The sequence below is a fragment of the Stegostoma tigrinum genome, chromosome 9, assembly GCF_030684315.1.
Source record: "Stegostoma tigrinum isolate sSteTig4 chromosome 9, sSteTig4.hap1, whole genome shotgun sequence".
Lineage (NCBI taxonomy): Eukaryota > Metazoa > Chordata > Chondrichthyes > Orectolobiformes > Stegostomatidae > Stegostoma > Stegostoma tigrinum.
Genome location: NC_081362.1, coordinates 1,895,925 through 1,910,892, shown reverse-complemented (window position 1 = coordinate 1,910,892; position 14,968 = coordinate 1,895,925). Strand labels below are relative to the sequence as shown.

The 14,968-nt window shown below is 44.7% G+C and overlaps 1 protein-coding gene across 1 annotated transcript in view; it reads left to right on the top strand.

Moving 5' to 3' along the window:
• The window catches only part of abch1 (ATP-binding cassette, sub-family H, member 1), a 75,881-nt gene that overhangs the window by 19,808 nt on the left and 41,105 nt on the right, over positions 1–14,968 (top strand). Inside the window, 9 exon segments of the mRNA XM_059648810.1 lie at positions 2,190–2,264; positions 2,365–2,518; positions 7,330–7,388; positions 7,390–7,427; positions 7,675–7,861; positions 8,059–8,137; positions 8,850–9,019; positions 9,321–9,484; positions 12,290–12,360. Of these exon segments, the coding sequence (XP_059504793.1) occupies positions 2,190–2,264; positions 2,365–2,518; positions 7,330–7,388; positions 7,390–7,427; positions 7,675–7,861; positions 8,059–8,137; positions 8,850–9,019; positions 9,321–9,484; positions 12,290–12,360 (997 nt within the window).

The window sequence follows — 14,968 nt, the reverse complement described above, 5'->3', positions numbered from 1 at the left end:
TGTTGTTGGGGGCTGCACTCATCCAGGCAAGTGGGGAGTATTCCATCACACTCCTGACCTGTGCCTTGTAGATGGTGGACAGGTTTTGGGGAGTCAGGAGGGGAGATATTTCCTCATCTCTAACCTGCTCTTGTAGCCGCTATGTTTATGTGGTGAGTCCAGTTGAGTTTCCAGTCAATGGTAACCCCCAGGACATTGATAGTAGTTGGGGGGGTTCGATACTGATGATGCCATTGAATATCATTGAGAGGTACTGGTTAGATTGTCTCTTATTGGAGTTGGCCATTGCCTGGTATTTGTGAGGAAAGTACATTACTTATCACTTATTAGAACGAAGCTGTATGTTGTCCAAGCCTTGTTCTATGTGACCAGCCCAATTTTTATTGACCTGGCTATAAGATAGATGCCTAGAGTAAGTGCCTCATGGGAGATGTCACATGACCATGGTAAACCAGGAGCCGCATCAGTGCAGAATTGCATTTCTATCCTAAACGTTCCTCTTTTCATTTAAAACATCTTGTGTGCATTATCCTTTAAACAGTGAGTTATCCATATCACTCACAATGCATTCACCAGTTCCTATGCATTTGCAGTTCACTGTTCTCATCAGTCTCTGGGCATGGGTAACACAAAGAGCCTTTAACTCATACCAGTCTCTTCATGACGTGCATTGTCATTGGCTGGTCAACTGAGTGATGCTCCATTTCCAGAGAATGTCATTCCATGGCACTATTCTGGCCATGGTATCTGTTGCTGTTCCATTTCCTTTGTTGAAATGATGTGTCTGCTTGGTTCTGATAGTGTCTGAGATAATGGGAACTGCAGATGCTGGAGAATCTGAGATAACATGGTGTGGAGCTGGATGAACACAGCAGGCCAAGCAGCGTCAGAGGTGCTGGAAGGCTGACGTTTCAGGCCTAGACCCTTCTTCAGAAATGGGGGAGAAGGGTCTAGGCCCGAAACGTCAGCCGTCCTGCTTCTCTGATGCTGCCTGGCCCGCTGTGTTCTGACAGTGGATCCTGTAGTTGAGGAACAGCTTTTCCAGTTGCTCCTGTGGTTGTGATAGTATTTCTGGTTCTGTACTTTCACCAGCAGCAGTTCAGGTGCTGACTGACATATGGAGGTTCCAATTTGCCCTGACTTGTTGAGGGCTGTCCAGTGCCCGACTCTGGCAATAGTTCAGAGGTTTCATTATTCACCTGCTGCTTCTGCTGGATTTTGTTATTCAAGCTTGTTACCAAACCTGACTTCAGTAGCTTTCCTCGCTATAGGAAGTGTAGCTTCAGTGTGGTATACACCAGTCTCTGTCCTGGACAGCTCTTCCTGCCTTCAGTCAGAGTGATTCTCCATTTCAGGGATGCCTTGTGATGAATTTGTTCCATTTCTTCATGATCCCTTTGGAATTTTCACTGCTACTTCAGCCTTTCCATTTGATTGGGGATCATGTGCACATGATGTCTGGTGTTGAATGTACTCTTGTACAGATATTGCATTTCTAATCCCAAACATTGTGCAGGGACACTGCCTGTTTCAGTGACAGAGGAGTTGGGAAATGGCAATGAACATCTTACAATCAGTAAACATCCCACTTCTAATCTGAGATAACAAAGTGTGGGGCTGGATGAACACAGCTGGCCAAGCAGCATTTTAGGAGCACAAAAACTTGACGTTTCGAGCCTAATCCAAGTGTTTGCAAGTCATTGAGGAAGCAACTGAAGTTGGTTGGGCCTAGGACACTACCCTGAGGAACTCCAGCAGAGATGTCCTGGAGCTGAGATGACTGACCTCCAACAACTGCAACCACCTTTCATGTTCCTGATGTAATTCCATGGTTGAAGTTGTCATTTTAAACTTTATTGAAAATGGTTTTGAAACTGTGAGTCGATGTGAAGGTTCCACATAGTGTTGAATATTCCCAGAGTCCTTTGTGCTTTGTTACAAATTTGATTACCGAGAGCTTTTGGAGTTTCCGGTTTTCCTCTCTCAATCTTTTTCATTCTGTGTTTGTCCTCCAGGTTAAGAGTCTCTCCTCTCCTTAAATGTCTACAAACAGTGCGAGCTTAGCCTGGGAATTCCTTCAAATCCGACTTCCTGTGGCACTGCCTCGAGTGACTTTGAGCTTTCTGACAGTGAGATGCCACAAATAAATTCCTGTATTTTTGATCAGACCTCGTCCTTCTGTCTCTCAGGTCGGGTTAATGAGGAACAGTAAGCTACTGGCCGAAACTCCACCTGGTTATTTAATAAGATTCCACAATGTTGCAGTAAGTCATTGGGATTGAATCGAATTGCCATGATGTGAATTGTACATGATAGCACACTGGTAAAAAAAATGTTCTGATTTCTTCCTCTCACTTATTTCAGACCTTGGAGAATGCCTTCCTAAAGTTGTGTAAAGCCTCAGATCAATCATCTGCAATGGTCTCTGCTGGTATCTACAGGAAGCGAATTGCCCAAGGGATCAGTGAGGAGGAAACTGTCCCCTTGATCCCGCAGGAAACTAGCCCCAAGTTCCCAGGTGAGGTGTAAATTTATCTCTCTGCCTCTCTGTCTGCCTCTCATGCGCATCCATCTCACTCTGGCATTGCCTTCTTACTCTGGTGTTGCCTTCTCACTCTGGCATTGCCTTCTTACTCTGGCATTGCCTTCTTACTCTGGTGTTGCCATCTCACTCTGGCATGGTCTTCTTACTCTGGCGTGGTCTTCTCACTCTGGCGTCGCCTTCTTACTCTGGCGTGGTCTTCACACTCTGGCGTCGCCTTCTCACTCTGGCATGGTCTTCTCACTCTGGCATGGTCTTCTCACTCTGGCATCGCCTTCTCACTCTGGCGTGGTCTTCTCAATCTGGCATCGCCTTCTCACTCTGGCGTGGTCTTCTCACTCTGGCGTCGCCTTCTTACTCTGGCGTGGTCTTCACACTCTGGCGTCGCCTTCTCACTCTGGCATGGTCTTCTCACTCTGGCGTGGTCTTCTCACTCTGGCATCGCCTTCTCACTCTGGTGTGGTCTTCTCAATCTGGCATCGCCTTCTCACTCTGGCGTGGTCTTCTCACTCTGGCGTCGTCTTCTCACTCTGGCGTGGTCTTCTGACTCTTGTGTTGTCTTTCCCTTCTCATATGAAGGAGGCATGAATATTCAGAAGTAAATGGACAAAAAGACAGATACAAGTACAAGGCTGCCAGTCCCTTTTCACATGAAATGAGCAAGTGAATGTCAGGGGCACCTGTGAGGGTGGTGGAGGGCAGTCATTGTGCCTGTGTGGGTGGTGGAGGGCAGTCATTGTGCCTGCGAGGGTGGTGGAGGCTGGAACCCTGCAGGCATTTACAAAGTATTGAAATCAGCCTTTGGAATGTCATAGTATACAGACGGTGGGGGGAGAGGGGGTGGGGTGGGGGGGAAAGTGATGGGAAATGGAATTAGAATAGATAGGTGTTTGATCACTGACACAGATGTGATGGGCTGAAGCGCCTCAGTTCATTCAGTAAAACTCTCTGACTCATTGATTTTAGATGGTGAAGATCCTGATGAATATTCGGGTCGATTTTGGTTAATCAGGTGATTTTGTAATAACAAAGTGTGAAGCTGGATGAACACAGCAGGCCAAGCAGTAACTGAGAAGCACAAAAGCTGACGTTTCGGGCCTAGACTCTTCAATTTTGTGAATTTGAATGCAAGTCAACCTTCCATCCATTGGCTCCATCTACACTTCCCGCTGCCTCAGAAAGGCAGACAACATCATCAAAGACCCCTCCCACTCCGGTTATAATCTCTTCCATCCCCTTCCATCAGGCAGAAGATAGAGAAGCTGAAACACGTGTTTCAACAGACTAAGGAACAGCTTCTTTCTCGCTGCTGGACTTCTGAATGGACCTCTCAAATTTCAAATTTAATGTTGATCTCACACTTTGTGCCCCTTCTCTGTAGCTGTAACACTGTATTCCTCGTTCTGTTCTATTACCCTAACGCACTTTGTATGGTATGCTCTGCCTGTACTGCATGCATAACAAAACTTTTCATTGTATCTAGGTACATGTGACAATAGTAAATCCAATCAAATCAAATTATTCATTCTAAGTCATGGTAATGTCTTAAACTCAGAAAGAGCAGATATTTCTCGAATATGCAGATGAGTGAAAGCTTTTTGACTAGAGTATATTAAACAAAAAGGGAATGTGAAAACCTGCCTTAATATACAGTGAAATTTACTGCAGGCAGGCTGGAAACACAATGAGTTTACCTGGATGGGGATGAAGTGGATCAGACTGAAGACACTGAGGACTTAAAGTAAACTCGATTTTCAGCTTCTCAGTAAGGCTGGTGGGACATTGAACAAATGTGCAATAGATGGTCATCATTAACATGTCGATCAGACCCATGTGGAAAACCGCAAACAACTCAAATTGCTGACAAAACAGGGAGACTACAGGTAAGACAGACAAAACTGACTGCTCCCGCAGGTCAGAGCTTGTCACATCAAAGGAGGGGCTGGAGACACGTGTGTTCTTCAGCGAAAGATACATTGAGGGGTAAACTGCTCGAAGTAAAGCAAGGTAGTACATGGCATAGCAATAATTAATTAAATTATTGGCTTGAAGCAAGCAGTGTAATACAGGAACAGGACGAGGCCATTCAGCCCTTGAGCCAGTTCCACGATTCAATGAGATCATGGCTGATCTCTGACTAACTTCCAAATAGCTGCATTCGCCTGTATCCCTTAATCTCTTTGCTTAACAGAACATCATCTATCTCTGCTTCAAAATTAGCAATGGGAGCATGATGAGGGACAAAGCTTCTCATGTTATAAAGGCAGCTCCAAAACTAAATTGAATCTTCCATGTGGAGAGAGTAATCAACATTACGAATTGTATCCTGGATGTGTACAAATTAAAATGCATTAAATTGTCTTTCCTATCCACACAAATCACTTCAGAATCTATATAGGTCCCAGCTGATCCCAGTGTATGGTCAGGTCATTCCCAGTACCTCATCTGGTCAATCCTAGTGCAGGGTCTGGTTGATCCCAGTATAGGAACAATAAACAGAGAGGCAGAATGTTGCCGGATTGTGATGTGGCAATTTTTTTGAGAGCCTCTTTGCTTTAAGACCCAGTAAATGTTCTCAGGCAGAATTAACACAGGACTGGTGTTCCTGTTGTGATTTCAGGATGATACCCAGATTGGGTTGGCAGTAAATTCACACACAGAGGGTCAAACACTGGCATCAGCTTCCTCGTGTGCTAAAGTGGCAGCGCTAGAAAGCAGCACTCTGTAACTGGCTGTTTCCTAACAATCCACTCTTCCTCATTCCCATCTCTGGCATCACATGGTTAAAGTTGACTCTCTGCTCAGCGATAAATCCAAGATCAAAAACTCACAGAGTGACAAATTCCTGCCTTTCATTTTCACATCGGTTTTGGAAGCATCAAAGCTTTTTGTTTATCACCAGCTAGTAGGGCTTTCTGACTGAAGTTCAAGTCATTGAGCACTTTCTAAATCTATAAAACAAACATGCACAACCCCCTTCTGCCTTCTAACCCACCGAGTCTTCAATAGAGAGGTAACAAAGAACCGTATTTCACCTAAACTGGGCACCAAACAGAATTTATTAATGTCAGCTGGTATTTGGTCCCAAGGACTGAATCTTTCAGTAATTATCACCAAACAGTGACAGGGAATCAACTCATAGTCACAGAGTAATAGGGCTGTACAGCATGGAAACAGACCCTTCAGTCCAACGCAGCCATGCTGACCAGATATCTTAAATAAACCTAGTCCTGGATGCCAGCATTTGGCCCATATCCCTGTAAACCCTTCCTATTCACGTACCCATACTGATGCCTTTTAAAAGTTTCCCCTTGGGTCTCTTTTAAATTTTTCCCCTCTCACCTTAAACCCATGCCCTCTAGTTTTGGACTTCCCTATCCTGGGAAAAAGACCTTGGCTATTCACCCCATCCATGCCCCTTCTATAAGGTCACCCCCTCAACCTCCGATGTTCCAGGGAAAATAGCCCCAGTCTATTCAGCCTCTCCCTATAGCTCAAACCCTCCAACCCCAGCAACATCCTTGAAAATCTTTCCTGAACCCTTTCTAGTTTCACAGCATCCTTCCTGTAGCAGGGAGACCGGAACTGAACGCAGTATTGTAAAACCAGCTTCTTTTATTTCCATTCATGATTGTTTTGAAACATTGAGTAAGACATTCCAAACACATTTTTGAATAGAAGAGCATTTTTTTATTGATAAATAAAGATTTGGAAAAAGAAAACAAACTCCTGAGTCTCGAATAAAAAACAGAAAGTGCTGGAGAAACTCAGCAGATCCAATGAGTTATCGTTTCGAATCTGATTGGGCTCTTCAGAACTGGATGTAGAAACTGAGGAGAAAATGTGAAGAGTTTGATAATCTGTCACAGTGAAAGGAAAATCCTTTAGCCTGCACCTTCCTAAAGACATTGATCTGCTCAGTGCCAGGAGCTATCTCACCGGTGTATGATCACAGCATTTCCTTTCCAACCCCTACATGTCCTTTTGAGCCATAGAGATGAAGCGCAAGGAAACAGACCCTTCGGCCCAACCAGTCCTTGCTGACTACATTTGCTAAACTGACCTAATCCCATTACCAGTTAGCAACAGGGACTCAGAATCCAGGAATACTTTTCCCTTTCCTGTTCCAGAGTTGATGGAATGAATACATAGAGAGAGAGAGCCACACTGTCCCCATGCTAGATGCTGAGACCAGTTCAGTCAACACAGACTAGGGAGTGAGGCTGCATCCTTGACTGAGTGGCTCTGGGTCCTGAGCTGTTGCTGACAAACTCCCAGCCCCACACACCACTCCCCCACCCACAGCAGCACCCCCACCCAGCCAATGTCTCTCCAAAGCAGGGGCTCTCCTCAGGGCTTGCTGCCAAATGACCGATTGCAGTGAACCTTGGAAACAGTCCTTGACTTTCGGGCAGATCATGGATTGATATTGATTATTCATTCAGCACTAAGATAAGGAGAAATGTCTTCACTCAGAGAGTGGGCAATCTTTTGGAATTCTCCCCCCGAGAGGGAGGGTCAGTCATTTCAGTCACCTGGTCCATATTTTTTCCAAGTTTGTGTTCTGCTGACAGATCAATTGGGAACTTTGCTCACTTTGATAAAATTTTCAACTTCCCAGGATGACTCCAGAAATGGTGGGGTTGATTTCTAGCATAGGCCCCCGTGAGGGGTAATATCCTTGTCACGGTAAATTATCCCAAGTGTAACTTTTCCAAACTCTAATCTCTCAGGAAAGTTCAGGGTGAAGGTTTGAATCTGATTTCTTTTCATCCGTTCATTTCTAGCGAGCTACAGGTTGTGGATGAAAAGCCTAATTCCTAAATGGAGGAATATTGTGGCTTTAATCATTAAAAACATTTACCAAAATTCGGAGGATGCCTGGGTGAGTTTTTAAGCAGCAAAAGGATCATTCATCTCTTCTGTAATTAATGATGTATGTTTCAAATTGACCTTGCATTTAAAATTCCAAGAGGAAAAAGTTGTATAGGATATGAGCAGGGGACAGTGATTTGTTTAATGAGTTTAAACAGACAGGGTAAAGGAATAAAGAAATGACTACAAGAATACTGAAGGTGTGGTTTTATGGACCTTGTTTGGCTGATTAACTGGAAAGTTTTGTTTACGAGCAGTTACAGGCAGAACATAGTAAGCAAGGACATATTGATTACAGGGTGGGAAAAAGACTCAGAGGCGTACAGGTTTGTTTCACAGGGCATGCACTCGGTGAGATCAATGTTAGCAAGATCAGCGTTATTTCAGGCTAGAGCATTCTTTCATCAGTCTGGTAACAGCCGAGAAGAAGCTGTTCCTGAACCTGTTGGTGTGTGTGCAGGTTTCTGTATCTTCTGCCTGATGGAAGAGGATGTAGGAGATCATTACCAGGGTGCGATAGGTCTTTGATGATATTGGCAGCCTTTCTGTGGCAGTGAGCCGTGTAAGTGGAAACAATGAATGGAAGGCTGGCTAGCATGACGGGCTGGGCTGTGCACATCCGCTTCTGTCATTTCTCACAGTCCCTGGCAGAGCAGTTGCCGTACCAGGCCATTATTGCGCCCAGATGGTACACTCTCAATGGTGCATGTGTAGCAGTTGGTGAGGGGCCTTACGGACGTGACAAATTTCCTGAGCTGCCTGAGGAAGGAGAGACATTGCTGTGCCTTCTTGGCCCTTGCATCTACATGGGAAGTCCAGGACAGGTTGTTGGCTATCGTCACTCCGAGGAACTTGATGCTGTTCACCCTCTGACCCACAGTTCAGTTAATGTAGGTGGGGGTGTGTTCTCCTCTTTTCTTTCTGAAATCAGTGATCGGTTCTTTAGTTTTGCCGATGTTGAGAGAGAGAGAGGTTGTTCTCATTGCCCCACGTCACCGAGCCCTCTATCTCCCTTCTGTATTTTGACTCATTGTTAGATATCCATCCCACTGCGGTGGTGTTGTCAGTGAACCTGTCGGTGTTCATTCGGAATTTGGCGACACAGTGGTGGGTGTACAGGGAGTGCAGTAGGGGGCTGAGGACACATCCTTGTGGGGCTCCAGTGTTGAGTGTTATTGTGGAGGAGGGGCACTTCCCTACCCTCACTGACTGTGGTCTGTGGGTCAGAAAGCTGAGGGTCCTGTTGCAGAGGGTGGAGCCGAGACCGAGGTCACAGAGTTTTGAGAACAGTCTGAAGGGGATAACGGTGTTGAGGGCGGAGCTGTAGTCAACGAGCAGGAGTCTGATGTATGTGTCATTGTGGTCCAGATGTTCCAGGGATGAGTGCAAGGCTCAGCATATGGCATCCTCTGTGGGCCTGTTACATCGATAGGCAAATTACAGGGGATCGAGGCAGGCCGGGTGACTGGGGTTGATGGGGACAATGACCAGCCTATCGAAGCACTTCCTGGCGATGGAAGTCTGAGCCACTGGGTGGTAGTCATTAAGGCACAGATATGTGTTTTCCTGGGTACGGGGAGGATGGTGGTCTTCCTGAAGCAGGTAGGCACTTTGGCTTGTAAGGGTGGAGAGGGTGAAAATGTCAGTGAATATCTCTGCTAGTTGGTCCGTACAGGATCTGGGTGCTTGGCCAGGGACACCATCCAGGCCCATCACTATCCTTGGGTTAATTCCTGATTTCTGAAGCAGTGACAGAGGGAACAGGTGCTCCTGGGGCAGGTGTCACCATGCTGGTGGTATTCTGCTCAGACTGAACATAGAAAGCATTGAGCGTGTCAGGGAGGGATGCGTCACTGTCTGCTATCTCAAGTGGTTTCATTCTGTATCTTGTGATGTTGTTTAGCCTTTGCCAGAGGCAGCGGGAGACTGTTTGGTCGGCCTGGGCCTCCAATTTGGCCCGGTACTGCCCCTTGGCCTCCCTGATGGCTTTGTGGAAGTCATATTCATATCTGGGTTTTCTGTATTAGTCTGGGTCACCCAACTTGATTGCTGCATGTCTGATCTTCAGTAAGAGGTGGATTTAATGGTTTATCCAAGGTTTATGGTAGGGAAACACGCCGATTGACTTCATTGGTATGCAATCCCCCACACATTGGCTAATGAAGACCATGATGGCAGTGTATTTGCCTAGATTATCCACTGAACACTTGAATAAAGCCCACTCCACCGAGCCCGAGCTGTCCCGGAGATGGTCTTCTGCTGCCTCAGACTAGCACAGTGCTTCCTTTTGTGAGGGATCCTCCCATTTCAGCCTCTGCCTGTCAGCAGAGTGGAGGGACCCTGCGCTGGGACCTGATTTTCCAAAGTGTGGGCAGGGGCTGGAGCGATAGGCAACTCTTAATGAGGCCAAAGGTTTTCTCTCTGAGAGCCATGAGTTTTCGGAACTCCCTTCCTGAAAAGGTCTCAAACTTTGAATAATGCTGATCTTGTTACCATTGACCTTGCCTGGAGCACATCCTGTGCAGTGTAACCTGTATGCCTTCACTCTGACCAAGACTGTTTTCACCCTATGATCTGTATGCTGCCTGTACTGCTCACAAACAAAGTTTTTCACTGTATTTAGGTACACATGACAACAAATCAAATCAAATCAAGGTGGTGGATGCAGTCCTTGAATATTTTTAAGGAGTAATAGATAAATTCTTGTTAGACACGGGGCTGTAGGGGTTGTGGAAGGTTATTGGGGTAGGCAGGAAGACAGATTTCTGATCACGGTCATATCAACCCTGATCTTATTAAAGGGGCCAGCATGGTCCATGGCTGATGGGCCGTCTGCTGGTGCTCGTTCATTGTAATGGTGCAGGGTGAACACCGCATGGACACACTCCTGTCTGACCTGCGTCTGTCTCATTGTTCAATGGATGCTCCATTGACTGGGCCTTCACACAGTGAGCAGATCCACACAGAAACCCTAGGATTTCTGAAACCCTTACACTTTGGTATTCATCTGGAAAAATGCAAACAAGTTCAGCGGAAAAATGTTGTTACATATTCCACACTTTGACTTTGTGTCACAATGGAGTTACTTTGCTAATTTTGTGTCAACAACGGTGGCCTGTATTAGTCATGATGAAGGTCATGCTTTCTCATGTATGACTGACTGTTTGTTCTTTCTTACAGATTCACACAAACCAGTTAGATGCCACTCAGGGAATAATCGGTGGGAAATACTGGGGTGCTATAGGCTCTAGAGCAAACTTTACACAAGAGCTTCTTTTAGGGTGAACTGCAATTGATAAGTGTTGTTTTATTTTGAGAAACTACATGGAATGGCTATCTCATGTTCATCCTTAGGATGAGGATATTGCTCACAAGGCCAGCATTGTTGCCCATTCCTAATTGCCCCTTGAGACACTGGTGGTAGGCACCTTCTTAAACATAATTGAGTGTCTCATTCAGCCATTTCAGAGGGCATTCAAAAGGCAACCACATTGCTGCGGGTCTGAAGTCACGTATAGGGCATTCAAAGTAAAGAAGGCAGATTTCCTTCCCTAAAGGGCTTTGGTGAACCTGGTGGGTTTGTTTTTACAATAATCTCACAGACACCATCATAGAGTCATAGAGATGGACAGCACAGAAACAGACCCTTCGGTCTAACTCATCCATGCCGACCAATCACAGAGAATTGATTTTATTTTAACGTATGAAGTTTCAAAGATGGTTATATTTTGAGACTATCGCCTTAATTTTGGGTAGAATGGAAGAATGAAGTGTATCTTGTGACTTATTTTGAATACATACTGACAAGAAGCTTGAGGTGGGGTTTGGGAGGGGCGGGGAGGGGTAAGCATGCTGGTCTCGTCACTGAGAAGGAACTTTAAGAATGGAGACTAGGCCAACTGTACCAATGGTGGAGGGATAGTTAGTTTCCAGTTCCCTGGGAGCACCAGGCAGTTATAATTTCAACTGTTGATTTAATGAAGATGAAATTGAGTTAAGGGTTTTAGAAGATAGTGAACCAGTATTTCTACCTGGGTACAAGGCCCATGTCATTCCTGTTGCCAGGGAGGGGGCATTGGGAAGGGAACAGGCTATAGAAAGTTCTTGGAGGATCATAGCTTTTAAAGTTTTCTTTAAACATAACTGAACCTCACATAAAGGTCAGTCTGCAAGACTTTGAGAGACCGAGGGAGCCTGTCTCTTTTATTTAGCAAACAGAATGCACAATCGAAGTGACAAAGGTCATGAAGTTTTAACTGAGACTGGAAGATTTGCCCAGACAGAGAAATTTCCAGCTGGCCCTCACTGTGAAGTCAGGTTGGGGTTTAGAAGCTATATGTTTAGAAAAATTTAAAAAAAGGAAACAAACCATTGGGAGCTAAGAATACCTTTGAAGTGGTTCCTGCCAATAAAAGCGCCGACTTAAGGCACATGATTAAGTACAGCAGCCGAAGATGATTCTTAGTCATTTTTAAATGTTAAATGTAGGTCTTTTCTGCAATCTGAGGAATAAGTTCCCTATGGAATAGTATTTAGATAATGTTGCTTTAAGTCTGTTCATTACAGTAAAAGTCTCGGAACTTGAAATCTTGCGTGATATCTTCAGTTGGTCACATGAATTGAGATATCTTTTTAAGAAAACTAACAGTTTCTTTAGTGATTGTTACAATTCCAGATTTATTTCATCAACTGCATTTCAATTTGAGATCTGCCTTGGTGGAATTTGACCACATCATTAAATGCAGGCATTTAGACTGTTAGCCCAATAACATATAATCATAGTGCTATCATTTGTGATAGATTATCATGCAATAAAAATACATCAAACACCTCATCTTCCAGCAGATAGACACAAGTCTGATTTCCTTTTAGGGCAGCTGAGAAGGTGGTGGATGAAAGAACGATTGATGGGGGTTCGGTCCATGTTTGGCTAGATATGACCAGTAAGTTTATGAAATGGCTCTCCCTGTAAACTGGCAAAGGAGAATGTTTGATCTGTGTTGTAGATATATGTTTCATGGCTCATGTTATATTTGAGAAGTAGTGGTCAGTTCTGGGAAGGTTATTGATGTGAAGGTAAGCATTATGATCACAGCTGGTTACCACTGGACACATCAGGTCTTAGACTAAAATCTGGCTTAAAGATTTAAATGTTTAAAGATTTCAAAGCATGCAGCAAACTATAATCCCGTTACTTCCAACAGCAAAACTTTAATGCACCCAAACACCAGTGAAACTTCCCCGCTCTATCACACAAAGGATGTGACTAAGCTATGGCTTCAAATCTCACTTCAGAGAATTTGATTGCCTCTTAGTTGAGCTTTCATATAATTGAGCGCAGACTTTCTCAGCTTCAAATAACCTCCTCAGGGTTTTAATCAAAGACTTCTGGTTTGGCAAGTTTAAACTAAACTCCTTACACTGAGGTAATCTATTTCTTAACAGCCTCAGAAGCAGCTGCTTTACTTATTGATTTATTCAGCCAAACTGTCTGCAAGCTTGCCAGGCTGAAAACCCAAATGTTTTTCCAAATTATGGATGCTCCCCTTACAGAAAGAAGAAAAAGCAATCTCTGACCTCTGACCAGAGGCTGTGGTCCATATTGGGACCAATGACACAGGAAGAAATGGGAGTGAGGTCCAGCAAGCAGCCTTTAGAGAGTTAGGGAGCAGGGCTTCAAAGGGAATAATCTCCAGGAAGAGATGTCCAAGGCAAACGGAAATTTGGACCGCAAGAGTCAAAAAGGTCAGGATTCAGAAAGAAAAAGCTTATGACAGACACCGAGGGCTCAATGTGGAACAGCCCCTAGAGGCATCTAAACAGTGAGCAGGGCGCACTTAGAAAGGAAAATTCAAAAGCAGAAAGAACGCGTGAGAGAGCATGAGTGTAGGGCAAGACAAGCCCAAATGGGTTTCTTAGAAATATTCTGGTTAAGAAAGAGTAGGACCCATTCGGGACTATAGAGGTAATGTGTGCGTGTATGGACCCAGAACATGTGAGCACAGAACTCAGTGAATACTTGGCCTCAGTCTTCACAATGTAAAAGGACGGTGCAGGTACAAACGTCAGGATGGAGAACTGTGAAATATCAGAACATATTAAGAATGTGCGTGAGAGAGATACAAATAGGACAGAGAGAGAGAGAAAGAAAGAGATAGTACCAGTGGGTATAGCAACCGTAAAAATGGTTAAGTCTGTAGGCCCAGACGGGATGAATCTCAGGCTTTCAAGGGCGATGTCAGGAAGTTTCAAATCTCTTTTGTATTTTCCACAGTTGAGATGCTAGAGCATTGGAGAAATACTAACATTATCCCATTCCTGGAAAAAGGAGGCAGAGAATTTATTGGTCTTTCTAATTATTGCATTTAAGACAAAGGCAGAAAGATTCTTGTTTAGCAGGGGAATTGGGGGCTATCGGGAATAAGAGGGAATGTGGTATTCAAAACACAAACAAATCTCATTCACAGAATTGTTATAGGGCAGAATGAGGACATTTGGGTCATTGTCCTATTCGCCCTAATCCCTGTTCTCCATTTCTACCCAAATAATGATCTAATTCCCTTCTGTATGTCTCAGTTGAACCTGTCTCCAGCACATTTCCAGGCAGTGCATTCCAAACCCTAAGTACTCGCTGAGCGATACAGTCTTTCCTCACATCACCCTCATCACTCTTGTACATCACTTTCAATCTCTGTTTCTCTGATGAACAAGAGCAGTGTCTGCCTATCTACTCTGTCCAGCCTCCTCATGATTTTGGAAACCTCAATTGACTGTGGAGAAGGCTGAAGGGGCTGAAGAGCCCAGTCCTGCTCCTGATTCCCAAGTTCTTGTGTAATGGTGCGTCATGCTTTAAAAGTGGGACTACATCCACTCAACAATGAGGTAAGTTTCAATTCTGACCCTCTCGATTGAATTCCAGTCCTTGTCTTACTAACCTCTACATTGTTCTCCTAAATAATCCAACACATGTGGAGCTCATCTCCATTGAATCTCTGCTCCAGATCTGTGGAGTTTCCTAAAATACGTTGAAATGCCCATCAGCCATGATTTAAATGGCGGAGTGGACTTGATGGGCCGAATGGTCTTACTTCCACTCCTATGTCTTATGGTCTTACGGTTCTACAGCAAAAACTGAAAGAACTGTGGATGCTGTAAATCAGGAACAAAAGCACAAGTTGCTGGAAAAGCTCAGCAGGTCTGGCAGCAAATGTGAGGGAAAATCAGAGTTAACGTTTCAGGTCCGGTGCCAGGTGGATTTAACAAGTGTCTTCAATGGGAAGAAAGAGATGGGGAGGTTTAAGGGGTTGGGACGGAGTTAGTTCTGGAGCTTAAGGACCAAGACAGCAAAAGGAGTGGTTGCCAATGAATTGGGTATCAGGGACTTCCCAATTCTGTGATCTCCTCAGCCTGACAAACCTCCAAACTGTGTGTTTCTCCATTTCTGGGCTGTTGTACTTCCCTGAGCTGCTCGGGGCCCTGTGTTCAGGAGTTCCCTCCTTAAACCTCTGCATCTCTGTCTCTCTCTCTCTTTCTCTTCAACCCAACTTTTGG